The sequence below is a fragment of the Siphateles boraxobius genome, unplaced genomic scaffold (assembly GCF_051911475.1).
Source record: "Siphateles boraxobius isolate OS27281-9 unplaced genomic scaffold, OSU_SipBor_1 24, whole genome shotgun sequence".
In the NCBI taxonomy this organism is placed as follows: Eukaryota; Metazoa; Chordata; class Actinopteri; order Cypriniformes; family Leuciscidae; genus Siphateles; species Siphateles boraxobius.
In genome coordinates this window covers 16,234,943-16,247,012 of record NW_027508855.1, presented here as the reverse complement: position 1 = coordinate 16,247,012, position 12,070 = coordinate 16,234,943, and the positions used below count along the sequence as shown (strand labels likewise).

The 12,070-nt window shown below is 34.3% G+C and overlaps 2 protein-coding genes and 1 long non-coding RNA gene across 4 annotated transcripts in view; 2 read left to right on the top strand and 1 right to left on the bottom strand.

The window, feature by feature from the left end:
* The window catches only part of LOC143749174 (uncharacterized), a 36,915-nt gene extending 30,698 nt beyond the window's left edge, over window positions 1-6,217 (bottom strand). For both annotated transcript variants that reach the window (XR_013206897.1, XR_013206898.1), the window contains exons 1-2: window positions 6,086-6,217; window positions 3,159-3,272 (exon numbers count right to left, since the gene is read on the bottom strand). This is a non-coding gene — a long non-coding RNA (uncharacterized LOC143749174). The remainder of the gene's footprint in view (window positions 1-3,158; window positions 3,273-6,085) is intronic.
* selenoe (selenoprotein e) lies at window positions 3,531-6,401 on the top strand. The gene is made up of 4 exons (XM_077241668.1): window positions 3,531-3,704; window positions 4,507-4,583; window positions 4,841-4,919; window positions 6,091-6,401. The coding sequence occupies exons 1-4, from the start codon at window positions 3,588-3,590 to the stop codon at window positions 6,232-6,234; spliced, it is 417 nt and encodes a 138-aa protein (XP_077097783.1). The 5' UTR covers window positions 3,531-3,587; the 3' UTR covers window positions 6,235-6,401.
* A 784-nt stretch (window positions 6,402-7,185) lies between these two features.
* LOC143749179 (transmembrane protein 17A) lies at window positions 7,186-11,614 on the top strand. The gene is made up of 4 exons (XM_077241677.1): window positions 7,186-7,357; window positions 8,844-8,950; window positions 10,064-10,177; window positions 11,161-11,614. Exons 1-4 carry the CDS (start codon window positions 7,228-7,230, stop codon window positions 11,476-11,478), a joined length of 669 nt encoding a protein of 222 aa, XP_077097792.1. The 5' UTR covers window positions 7,186-7,227; the 3' UTR covers window positions 11,479-11,614.
* Window positions 11,615-12,070: the final 456 nt, after the last annotated feature.

Here is a 12,070-nt window from a genome sequence, read left to right as displayed (position 1 = left end):
ACACGTCATGCCGTCAGTGAGGAAGCTGAAGCTTGGGCGTCATTGGTCCTTCCAACAGGACAATGATCCCAAGCATACCTCAAATTCCACTAAGGTTTGGTTGCAGAAGAAGTCCTGGAAGAGTCTACCGTGGCCTTCAGTCACCTAACTTGCAACCCATAGAAAACCTCTGGAGGGATTTGAAGGCGGTGGTTGCGGCACGCAAACCCAAGAACATTACTGAACTGGAGGCCATTGCTCATGAGGAATGGGCTAAGATTCCTCAGAAACGCTGCCAGAAGCTGGTGTCTGGTTAAACATCTCGTTTGCAGTAGGTCATAACAGCAAAAGGATGTTCTGCTAAGTACTAAAAATGCTTGGCATGAAGGGGTTGAACATTATTGAGACTGTTGAAGTCATTTTCAGTTGAATTTGGGGATGAATTTTTCCCTTGAGTGTGAGCTTCATTTCTCCTATATAACACTATATGAGCCTGATGTATCAAATATGATACTCAAAAAACAATTATGCAAACTTTTTTTTTATTAAAGTATTTTGTCTAAAGGTTCAGCTCGTTCACTTGGAGATACATCATTGCTTTCGTTGGATGTCATTGCTTTCGTTGCATGAGTGCCCACTACTGGCAGAACCCTAGCAATGTGCGTAAATGGAACACTAAGCCCTTGATCACTTGGAATCTGATATGGAGTTGATTTACTATTTATATTTTTTCTCCTTATAACTTTGTTCACGCACCACTCTATAGGCCTGTATGCATGCTTGGGCTGTTAAAAAAAATTTAATATGAAAATATTTATATTAAATATTTGCCGCGTAGCAAATGTGACAGCTGTCATTGACGAGCAGCAGTAATGCTTGACAAAAAAAAAAAGCAGGGTTCACTAACTGTCTAAATATGTTGCCCTTGGTCTATTTATTTACATAAAAAGTATCAACTATATAAAATTGCATCATGGTAAGATATGTCAACATTTTATTTCTATCATTAGATATTTCAGCAAGTTGAAACCCAGCACTTATGTTTAAAAGTGTAATTCGGCATTTTCTCTAAAAACAATCCTGTCGTAACTGGCGTGCAATGAATTCTGGAGTAGGCGGCTGTTGTATCCTTCATTGCACGGGAAACGAAGGCCGTGTTTGAAAGAGCCCTTGAATTGGGACAATGAAATGCACCCTTCGAAGAATGCAGCTTCTGAATTGGGACGCAGCTGTTGTCTAAAACTGGAGATAAATGCACCCCTATTCTTCTGCAATCAAAAATGGCAGCACAGCTGAAAGGCTTGTTTGAGCTGCGCCCTCTACTGTGCAAGCGTAAAAATATAAATGTTCTTTCTTTTTTTGCAAGCCCAGAGATCTCAATATGAGCGCAAACATTTCTCATTAATTGTTGTGCTCACATTCACTGTATAGCTCTATACTCCAACTGCATGTCAACAATCATCCAACTTGTGTATATTTTTGTTTCTCCTAATGGAATTTAGCAACAAAATCTGAGAGAATCATAATAATTAAATAAAACATGTCTAAAAAGTCCATTAAGTTTCCTGAACAAGTTTCAAGCAACACACCGATCCTCTAGGACAACAGTCATGCTGAAACGCAAGTCTCAGACCAATCGCTTAGTCACATCTTCGCAGAATTACATTGCGCTTAATGTCTCGCCTGAAGATATTTTGATTTTCAGGTCCAGGGAGGAAACCTAGGTCTTTTTTAGAGGGAGACGACTGTGTCATCTGACACATCAGAGTCTGACCACAGCTATAGAGACAGACAGACAGTCCGGGCCCCAGCTCTGCCTGTGGATGATAGACCATGATGGTTTCACTGCTGCATTCCTATGGAGAACGGTTTATTTTCATTGGAAACATAATTGTCTGTGGCAAGAGTTTTAGAAGCGCTTTTACCCAAAACACTACCTAAAGTCCATCCTGTACCATGGTCGCCCTCTATAGGTGACCTAAAATCAACACACCCCTCCCTTTAATGAATCGTATTATGCAAGTGCAGGGAAACAGAATGTTCTCGTACAGAAGTCATTCAACAGAGTATGTATATAGTTTGCTACTGTACATAAATACACAGAAAAAGGAGCTTAAACCAGATGTGGGCAGAGTTGACATTACAGGTTACATCTATTGCCTTGATCCTGGGTTATTCTGTGATGAACATCCACATCTCATATATAAAAAATACAATAAAGAATTATGATGATAGTGCTGTTTGAGATGTATTGGATTATTTCTTTCATGATTGGGTATTACAAATAATTTTAAAATGTTAAGACATCAAAGTAATTAATATTTATGAATTCAAATTTAAAAGAAAAAGAATATTAACAAGGTAACAAAATACAAATAAAACAAAAGGTGATGTTTGCTTATTAAATTGTAATTGTTTACAAATAATCATAACAATATATTGTATTACAGTACATAATTATTTAATATCCAAAGGTTCAATGTATGAGGTGTTACTCAAGATTCTGTCTCTTGAACCATAATCAGTAAAAGCTATTAAATCTCAAACTGTGTTAATCATGCCAAAAATTCAGAAATGTCATGTTTTTATGGCTTCCATAATGTTACAATGTTTACATATTTTTATCCAAAGCAACTCAGGTAATTTATACAGTGTAAAAAATATTATCATATATTTTGAATATCAAGTATAAAAATATTTAAAGTGTCACATATATACATTACACATTATAAAAGGTACATTTAGATTTTTAAAAAATATTTTTGATCTATTTATAAATTATATACTGTGTGTGTGTGTGTGTGTGTACATATACAAATATTTTTTTTTTCTTAAAAATAATCTAATTTACTAATTAAATTTAATATTCACTGTTTTATACCATCAATATGATCTCTAACAAGTTAGCTAAATGTCCTTTAATTGAAGAAGAAATTCATTATAATTATGTCTTTGTTACCACCGGTTGCTCTAAATCCACATACTTCTGGTGTAATGATTAAAAATCATATTACAACACAGCCACATGTAGCCATGTAGATTTTTTTGCCCTTGGTATGTAACAAGAATCATTTCTCATTAATTCGGTGTCTCTACAGAATGTGTAACCTCAAAAAGATAAAAGTTAATAATAATACAAAATAATAATAATGATAATAATGAAGAATTTGAAGACTAACTTTTAACACTGCTTCATCAGTGTTATTGAAACAGCAGGTGTTGTGTTCTGACTTCTCTGGTTACTCATCAGCAGACGGTGGGAGAATACGACACAGACGCAGCTGTCCTGTGGCCTTATTGAGAGAAAAAAAAGAAATAAAAAGAAAAAAGAAAAAACTTTAACATACAACAAATTTGACTTTATCAAACAAATAACAGCTTTAAGTATTTTGGTATGAATTCGTTGACTTTAAATAAATCAATAATTTCCCCATACTAAGATTTTATTTAATTCCCTTGAACCATAATCCAACAAATCGACCAATCAGGCTTTGCCACATGGTGGGGGACACCTATCAGAGAACCCATATCTGCTCTTATTGACCCTCGTTTCACCAAAAGACAGCAATCTTTTGGGATACAGTGAGGTCTCCCATCCCAAGCGCAGTATGTGGCTTCCACTGGCGGCCCTTCTGACTCTGTGTGCCACAGGGAGAAGTGCTGAAAACAGTTCAGAAAGCAGTGCCGTGGAGGAAAAGCTTCTTATAGCCAGAGGAAAACTTATGGTGAGTGTTCAACAGCTGAAATTTCAAGGAGTTTTGCACTAAAATGTCACTTTCATGGTCCAATGATGTGGCACAGACTGCATCAATCTACGTTAGCATAGAAGCTAATGATGTTAAAATACATTTCATTATTATAATTCTGTGGAATACAAACACATACACTACTTTTCAAAAGTTTGGTCTCTGTGAGATTTTTAATGTGTTTAAAAGAAGTCTATTCTGCTCACCAAGGCTGCATATTTGATTTAAAAAAAAGTTAAAAATAGTAATATTGTGAAATATTATTACAATTTAAAAGAGCTTTTCTACTTGAATAAATTTTAAAAATGTAATTTATTCCTGTGATGCAAAGCTGATTTTTCAGCATCATTACTCCAGTATTCAGTGTTACATGATCCTTCAGAAATCATTCTAATATGATGATTTGCTGCTCAAGAAACATTACTTATTATTATTATTATTATTAGTATTATCAATGCCGAAAACAGCTGCGTTTTTTTGATACTTCTGAGGAAACTGAACATAATTTGAAATAGAAATCTTTTGTAACATTATAAATGGCTTTACAGTCATTTTGATCAATTTAATGCATCCTTGCTGAACAGAAGTATTCATTTCTTTCCTTCAAGAAAAAAATCTTAACTTTTGTTTGTTGAATTACATACTCTAATTGAAATAACTCCCGACATAGGTAATGCATAATATCTCAGTAAATGAACAGTTGATGACAAAGAATGAGTAAAAACACTTGTTTTCACTTTTTAGCTATTTTGCTGTAAATCTCTCTTCAATCCTTTCCCAGGCTCCCAGTGTAGTGGGATGATCCATAAAGAAGATGCCAGAGCTCTACAATTTCCTGATGGAGCGATGGGCACTGTAGTATCCTGACATTATACCTCTCATTTTCTTGTAATTCCTGCTTTCAGTTTAGTACGTGTAGGTGACTATTGTCTTTTTATTGTGTCTAAAATTTCTATAAAATGGCTTTTCAAAGCCATTTGAAAATGTGTTTTGTCAGGGATGTGAATGTTAATGAAATCTTTACAGGCCCTCGTGCTGCCATATGTTTAAACACTTCATGGCCTCATAGGTCATATGCCTGCCTGGTGCCGTTAACCTTAACCTGCTGTTTAAAGTCATAACCTGGAGTATGATTCAGGAGAGGAGAAAAACCCACGGCTGCTCTTCTACAACGATAAGGATGAGGAAGTGAAGGTAAGGACAACATTATTTTATGTGCAAGTGTACGTTTTTGTCATTATTTTCCTCAACATTTTTTCCACTTAACACGTATGCAGGAGATATCTGATATTTGCTGTATTTGTTACTTACTTAGGGGCTGTTTACACGACACCGTTTTCTGAAAACTGTAAAACTTATGCGTTTTGGCCGTTCATTTATACAAATGGGATCACTTTTGGGTGCCTGAAAATGCAAACTTTTGAAAACGGGTTTTAAAGAGGAACTTTTTTTAAAAACGGTCTCGGTGTAAACCACAAGAATGCGAATCTCTGAAGACACAAGAATGCGAATCTCAGAGAATCTCTGTTCAGTCTATAGTGTGTCATCGCCATCTAATGGCCAGGCAGCAGAATACAGAGTTTTTAGTCGTTAATGGGGACGTTTTGACAATTGTACATACGCGGAAAATTCAAAGGAAAAACTTCTCCTCTTTAAGCATATTGTTGTTGTGTAAACGTACGTACCCTTAGTTTACACGGAGATGATAAGGATGTCGTTTTTAAAAACTAGCACTTTAAAACCGGTTTTCGAAAGTTTGGGTTGAAACTTTTAAAAACAAGTCATCTAAACGCCACTGTCGTGTAAATGAATGGCCAAAACTCATAAAAAGTGTTATGTTTTTAGTTTAAAATGCTGTAGTGTGTAAATGGCCCCTAACATGCGTCATCGTTTTCAAATACCTCCGTTTTCACACTACAACGCGAAATTGGCCTTTTAAAATGTATCGACTTGGGAGAGCGTTTTTAAAAAGTTCTGTCTTTGTTGACAAAAATACCGTCTCAATGTGGACAGAAGGCCAAAACAGAGAGGAAAAATGTCTTTTCAAACGTAAACTTATTAGTGCAAACAAGGCCTAAAAATGGGGGTTATGATTATAGCATTTAAAAACAAAATTTATGAGACAGTTGTTGTCAGATTTCATTGGTGATTTTAAATATGAAATTTAATCATAAGCTTGCTGAACAGCTTCGGAGAATTTGACGTTTCCCCACTCAAAGAGATAGGAGCTGTAAGTTAACATTACTTGGATGACTGAAATAACGTTAGTTGCGCTAGAGGGGTTTCAAAGATGGCCGCCGAGTGAAATGACTTGCCAGTTAACGTTATCTTTCACTCCTCTGATAGCAATTTTTGCCTACCTCAGGTTGTTCCAGTGCAGAAGATGAAGGCAGACGAGATCAGCAGCTTGTTGGATTCTCTGGGTTTCTATAAGAGGTCACAGAAAGGCGAGGAAGTCCCTGAGGAGTTCAAACATTTCCCTTTAAACGCGCCTCGGGACGAACTGTGACACCCGCTGGTCAGCGCTGGTACTGCAGCCTGTCGTAAATGACGTCCAGGGTCGCAAAGTTCAGACACAGAAACAGACTCTGGACCGACACACACATGGCTGGAGGCAGTTTGGCGCACCACTGTCCAAATCATAGAGATCTTACAAATAAACTTTTTACATCTTTGGCTTGTGTGTCATTGTTGGTTCTATTTTCATTAAAATGTATGAGCCTACTTGATTTTCACAAAGGGACACAATTAACCTTAGAACAAACCCACTGAAACATGGCCATTAAAGAAAGGTGGGAAGTCGTTGCAGCTGTCAGAATAAATGAGAAGCCTAATTATTGAATTGTAGGAGTTTTTTAAACAAAGTCTCTTTTCAGACTGAGCCGTTAAAGAATAAACTGATTAATAATAATTGTATTATTCAAATTGAGGGATTGTACGAAACCGCTCGCCTCTTACAAACATCACAATATTAACCAGCGTTCCTTCTAAAAATAAAACCACAACAAATTACAAAACATAACAAAAAAAGTTCATTTAGTTTTCTGCTGCCAGTGGTGGCTAAGACTAGGAAACTTTTTATTTCATTAAATATAGCTATTCCCCTGACAAATGTATTTCTTGTTTTGAGCAAACCTCATTTATTGGATAGAATCATGTTTCAAAACAAGACACTGCAATTTGCCAAGAGGATATTAAAATATTATGTGAAAACAACTCTTAATGTTTTATGTTGATCTACAGGTGTTTAGATATTTTTCCTGGAAATCAAGTGAAATACTGCATATGAAAATTATAATATTGTATTTAATTTCCTTTTGATCTGTGAAGTATCAATAACTGTATGGTTACCATGGTGAGGGTGACATCTTAATCTGCTGTCAGACTCCATCTGTTTCCTCGGATTTAATCTCGTTAGCTCCCGAAAGACTCCGATTAATCTCAAACCACACACACCGAAGTGGAGAAGCGTGCAGGATGAGCGTTTGGTGTTGTCTCCACCATGCCTGTGTTTTACACACCGATCCCTCAGAACCTGAGAGTGGGTCTGGCTAATGTCAGCGGGTCAGTGTTTATAAATAACAGGACACGAGACAGTGGAGACTTCAGGGACCCGTATCAGGATAATGAAGGTGAGACGTCCAAATGCAAAGCACTGTACAGCCTGTCTAGATTAGAGAGGATACTTATTTATTACACTCTTGGTCTTTGTCACATTGCACAAGTGGATATGAAGAAATATAAAATAAGAGCAGGAACTTTCTGTTCTTAAAAGTTTGTCATAATTAAGATTTCTTTAATGTTTTTAAAGTCTCTTAACCAAGGCAGCAAAGATACAGTAAAAACATTTCTGAAGGAAAATGTTACACTCAGGAATATGTAACATTTAACAAAATTGGAAACAGAAAAAAAAATAGGTATAAAAAAAAAAAAAAAAATATATATATATATATATATATATATATATATAATTTAAAATATCGCTGTTTTTAATGTATTTTTGATCAAATAAATACAGCCTTAGTGGCCATAAGAGATCTTTTAAAATCATCATCATCATCAAAAAAAAAAAAATTCAAAACTTCTGACAGTGTATATATACTGTATATTAAATACAATTTACTTAAAATACACTTAAATGTTTTAAGCCTTTTTTTAAGATTTACGCATTATATTACACATTATGCATTATACACAAACTATTTCAATCCTTTTATCAAGATTCACGCATTTCAATTAGGCTTGTAGTAAAATTCCATCAAATTGAATTGAATAATCCTTGCATATTATTCATATTATGAATTAATATGAATAGAAAATTTAGTTTATGTGATTTGTATTCATAAATAAAAAGAAAATATGTTTAAATTTAAGTTAATGATTTATACAAAATATTTTATTAAGCTAGTTTTTTACTCATTTAAAATTCTAAAAATATGTAAGGATTATTCAATTCAATTTGATGGAATTTTACTATTAGCCTAATTGAAATGCATAAATCTTGAAAAAAGGATTGAAATATTTTGTATACAAGAAAAAGTACAAAACCTTTGGTCAAAAGAGGAAAATTATATAAATAATTGTCATTATCTTTTCGTCATTTATTTTAGCAAGGCTATTGTTTTTTTTCTTCTTCTAAGGGTTCCGCTTATTTAAGACAAGATGATTTGTGTTTTCATCATGCTGTAGAAAAAACGACAACATTTACCTTTAAATTAAATAATAATTCATTATATTTTCAACATTACTGTATGATTTTAATTGTTAAAGATGGGACAAACCAAAATCACTTTTTTTAACAGGGTATGGGGCATTTGATGACAAGTCGCTAGTTCAATCTTATGTTAATATAATATATTATCACAAATAGGCCTACATAGAATAATCTCACTACAAAAAATTATTTAATGTAATTAAATAAAAAAGTAATACAATGTTTATAATAGTCTCTATCTCAATGGAAGTGTTAAACCTCCACTTAAAAGTTATCCCAGGTGGAAAAGAAAATGATATTGAACGATTTAAAAAGCAATTATATTTGATTAAACACCATTACTTGAATACCTTGTTAACTGATGTTGGCACACTTGTTGATCTCCTGCTTCTGGTTTTCTGCAGTGTTTGCTGAGGTCTGGTCTCATCTCCCACTACAGATGCTGCTGTACTTCAACATGTTCTTCTTCCCCTTCTGGTGGATCTCGGAGCTGTTGATGCTACATTTAAAGGTTGGTTCAAGGATCGTGCTCAATAGTCAAATCCTTACTTCATGTAATGCAACTGCAAGTAGGCCTCATCTCTGTTCTATTTAACAATGCTATATCAAACTTCACTTGTAATGGTCTATTTACTGTATAAAGACATTCTATTTCAAACCAGAACTACTGTCACATTCACGACCGAAATCAAAATCAGCATTCAATCTTCGTCACTCTCTGAGCCCCTTCAGCTAAAATGAAATGATACTTTTAAATATGAAAGTACATGCACCAGAAGGTGGCAGCAGATCCCTGTCTTAACGAATGAATCATTGAATCATTCGGAACGATCATTCAAAACGTCTGATTTATTCAGGGACAAAGCAAGGCTGCGTTCGAAATTAGATACTCTTGAGTAGCCTAGGCTATTTTGAAGAAATAATTATTTCACAACAGATCAAAAAGTGCGTTCTATGAATGTAGTATGAATGTAGGCTAATCTAGACAGATTACATTCGCCATGTTGTCAATATAATGTGTCCTACCAGCGTCAGTTACGTCACTTCACTGCCATTCATAAATCCTCTCCTGTGGCCTCATGGGATAGTAAAGTGTCCATTCCATGCAGACTATGCAAACTTCAGAATATACACCGAAAATAGTAAGTCATACGGGTAGGCTACTGTGAATTCGGCGCCTGCTTATTTTGTCATAGGCCTACTGTTTTTCACCTAGGCTAGTAGGCTATGTTGTAAGTGATCACTTATGGATCACTTCCATAATAGTTGGCAGGCCATTAGCAGCAATGCCAGATAAAAATGTATTTAAACATAATCACGACTCTTGTATCCATGGTGATGATCTGCCTTTGTGAACAGCACATTGAAGTTCAAGTGCTACTGTTATATGGGCTATTTTACCTTTAATAGCTCGGCTAAATAATCACAGCAATTCAAGGAGATGATGCTGCAATTATCATTTCAAATGTCAAGGTATGAAAGACCTTTAAAACACTGCTAACCTATAGCCTATTCGTAATAATATTTGAATAAGCAAATTTTTTTTAGGTCAAACTAGGGTTGCCTGTATTTTTAAGGTCATATTTAGTAATGATGAATATCATTTCTTTCTCTATTTCCGTAGTTCTGTTATCTGCCAGCATATTACCAGTGTCTGCTGGTGACAGGGATGATCCTGATTAGCATATTCGAGGTATTGCGGGTGTATCTCGGTTACGTTGGGAATCTCAAAGAGAAGGTAATACACACTAAATGTTATTCAAAGTAATATCCTAAATATATTCGAAATATTATTTAATGTTATTAAAATCATTCATCTGAACACTGCTCATGCCTAACAGATTCTCTGTGTGAGAGAGAATAATCAGAGAAAGTGAGAACATCGTGAGATTAAATGCTAATACTCGCACTTTGCTATTGATATTCAGGTGAACTAAAAAATAAATAAAAGTAGAAAATAAATAAATAAAAGTATGCGTATAGCCAGACGTAAGATTTAAAAAAAAAAAATTACAGTTGTACATTTTGTACATTTGCACAAAGTTTGTTAATGCTCTTAACTTGTTATTTGATTTTATTCATTAATATCATTAAATGTATAATTAAATATCATTAAAAAATTTAAGTTAACCAACAGTTAACTATTGAGGTCAACTAATATTTACCTTTAGATGTTTCAAAACATCATATTTGATTTAAAAATAACATGACAAATGAAATAAATAAACATGAAAATAGAGATCACCGCTGATAAAACAGATGAATTAAATAATTGAAATATAAATAAATAAACAAACGTCAAAGTACACGTGAATTAATTTAATAAACATGCAATGTAAATAAATAAAGAAATAACCACAAAAGTAGTGACCACAGCTGATAGAACAAATTAATGAAAAAAAATGCAAAAAAATTAATAAATTAAAAACCATGAAAGTAGTGACCACATGTGATAGAAAAATGAATTGAATAGAAATGCAATATAAATAAATAAATAAATAAATAAATATGAAAGTATAGTGACCACAGCTGGTAAAACTAATTATTTAAAAAAAAATGCAATATAAATAAATAAATAACCATGAAAGACCACAGCTGATAAATCAAATGAATTAAATGAAAATAAATAAATAAAGTAAACGGTGTCCATGGCTAAATAAATAAATGTTAATGGTTATATTAAAATGTTACCTACGTTTCTTTCTTCATTCTTCTCTTTAGGTTCCAGAGTTAGCAGGATTTTGGCTGATCTCCTTCCTCTTCCAGCTGCCTATCGTCCTCTTCTTCATCACTGATCAGGACATCATCATTCTTCCTCTGGAGCGGGCTGTTCACTCTCTCTATCTGGCCTTCCTCCTGGGCGAGCTGTGTGCCTCGTTTCTCGCCCTGCGCGTCATGACTCGTAAACTCGCCCAGCAGTTTCACATGAGGCAGTTCGGGCCCGTCCAGGGTCTCCACACAGCAGAAGCCCTGCCTATGTTTGGACTGCCGCACGGGGGCAGGAGTGTGCTTCCTGTGAGGGACATACAGCCTCACTGAGAGATGATGGAAAACTGCTGGTTAAAGATCTGGGCAGGACACCCAATTGTTGGTATGGTCTTCAACCAATGTGACCTTCAGCAATAAGTGCACTTCTTGTAATAAGAGTTGTTGTGTTGAATCTACAAAACCATGACTAGTAGTAAAAACACAAGAAGTTACCACTAACACATTAGCTCAGTTACCATGAGGTTTGGGGTTTAAACAGTATCAACAATCAAAAAGTGCAATTACACATGTTTGTCTGTAGTTCAGAATTGTCACAAATTGAATCAACAACATTATGAAGTCAGATTTTTTACTTGAAAACTGAACTGTCGTCTTAACAAATTTTTCACAAAAATTGAAAATGTAATGCAATAACAGTGAAACATTTCTGTTGTTGTAGTAACACCTTTAAAGTTATACAATATTGACTTTCAAAAATAAACCCACTCTAAGAAATATTCACTTGAATAAAATGTATATTTATGAAGCATACTATCATTTTAAATGAATATTTCTATTTCCAATAAATGCTGTTCTTTTAAACTTTCCATTCATCAAATAATCATGGAAAAAAAATGTATCACAATTTCCACAAAAACTTTAT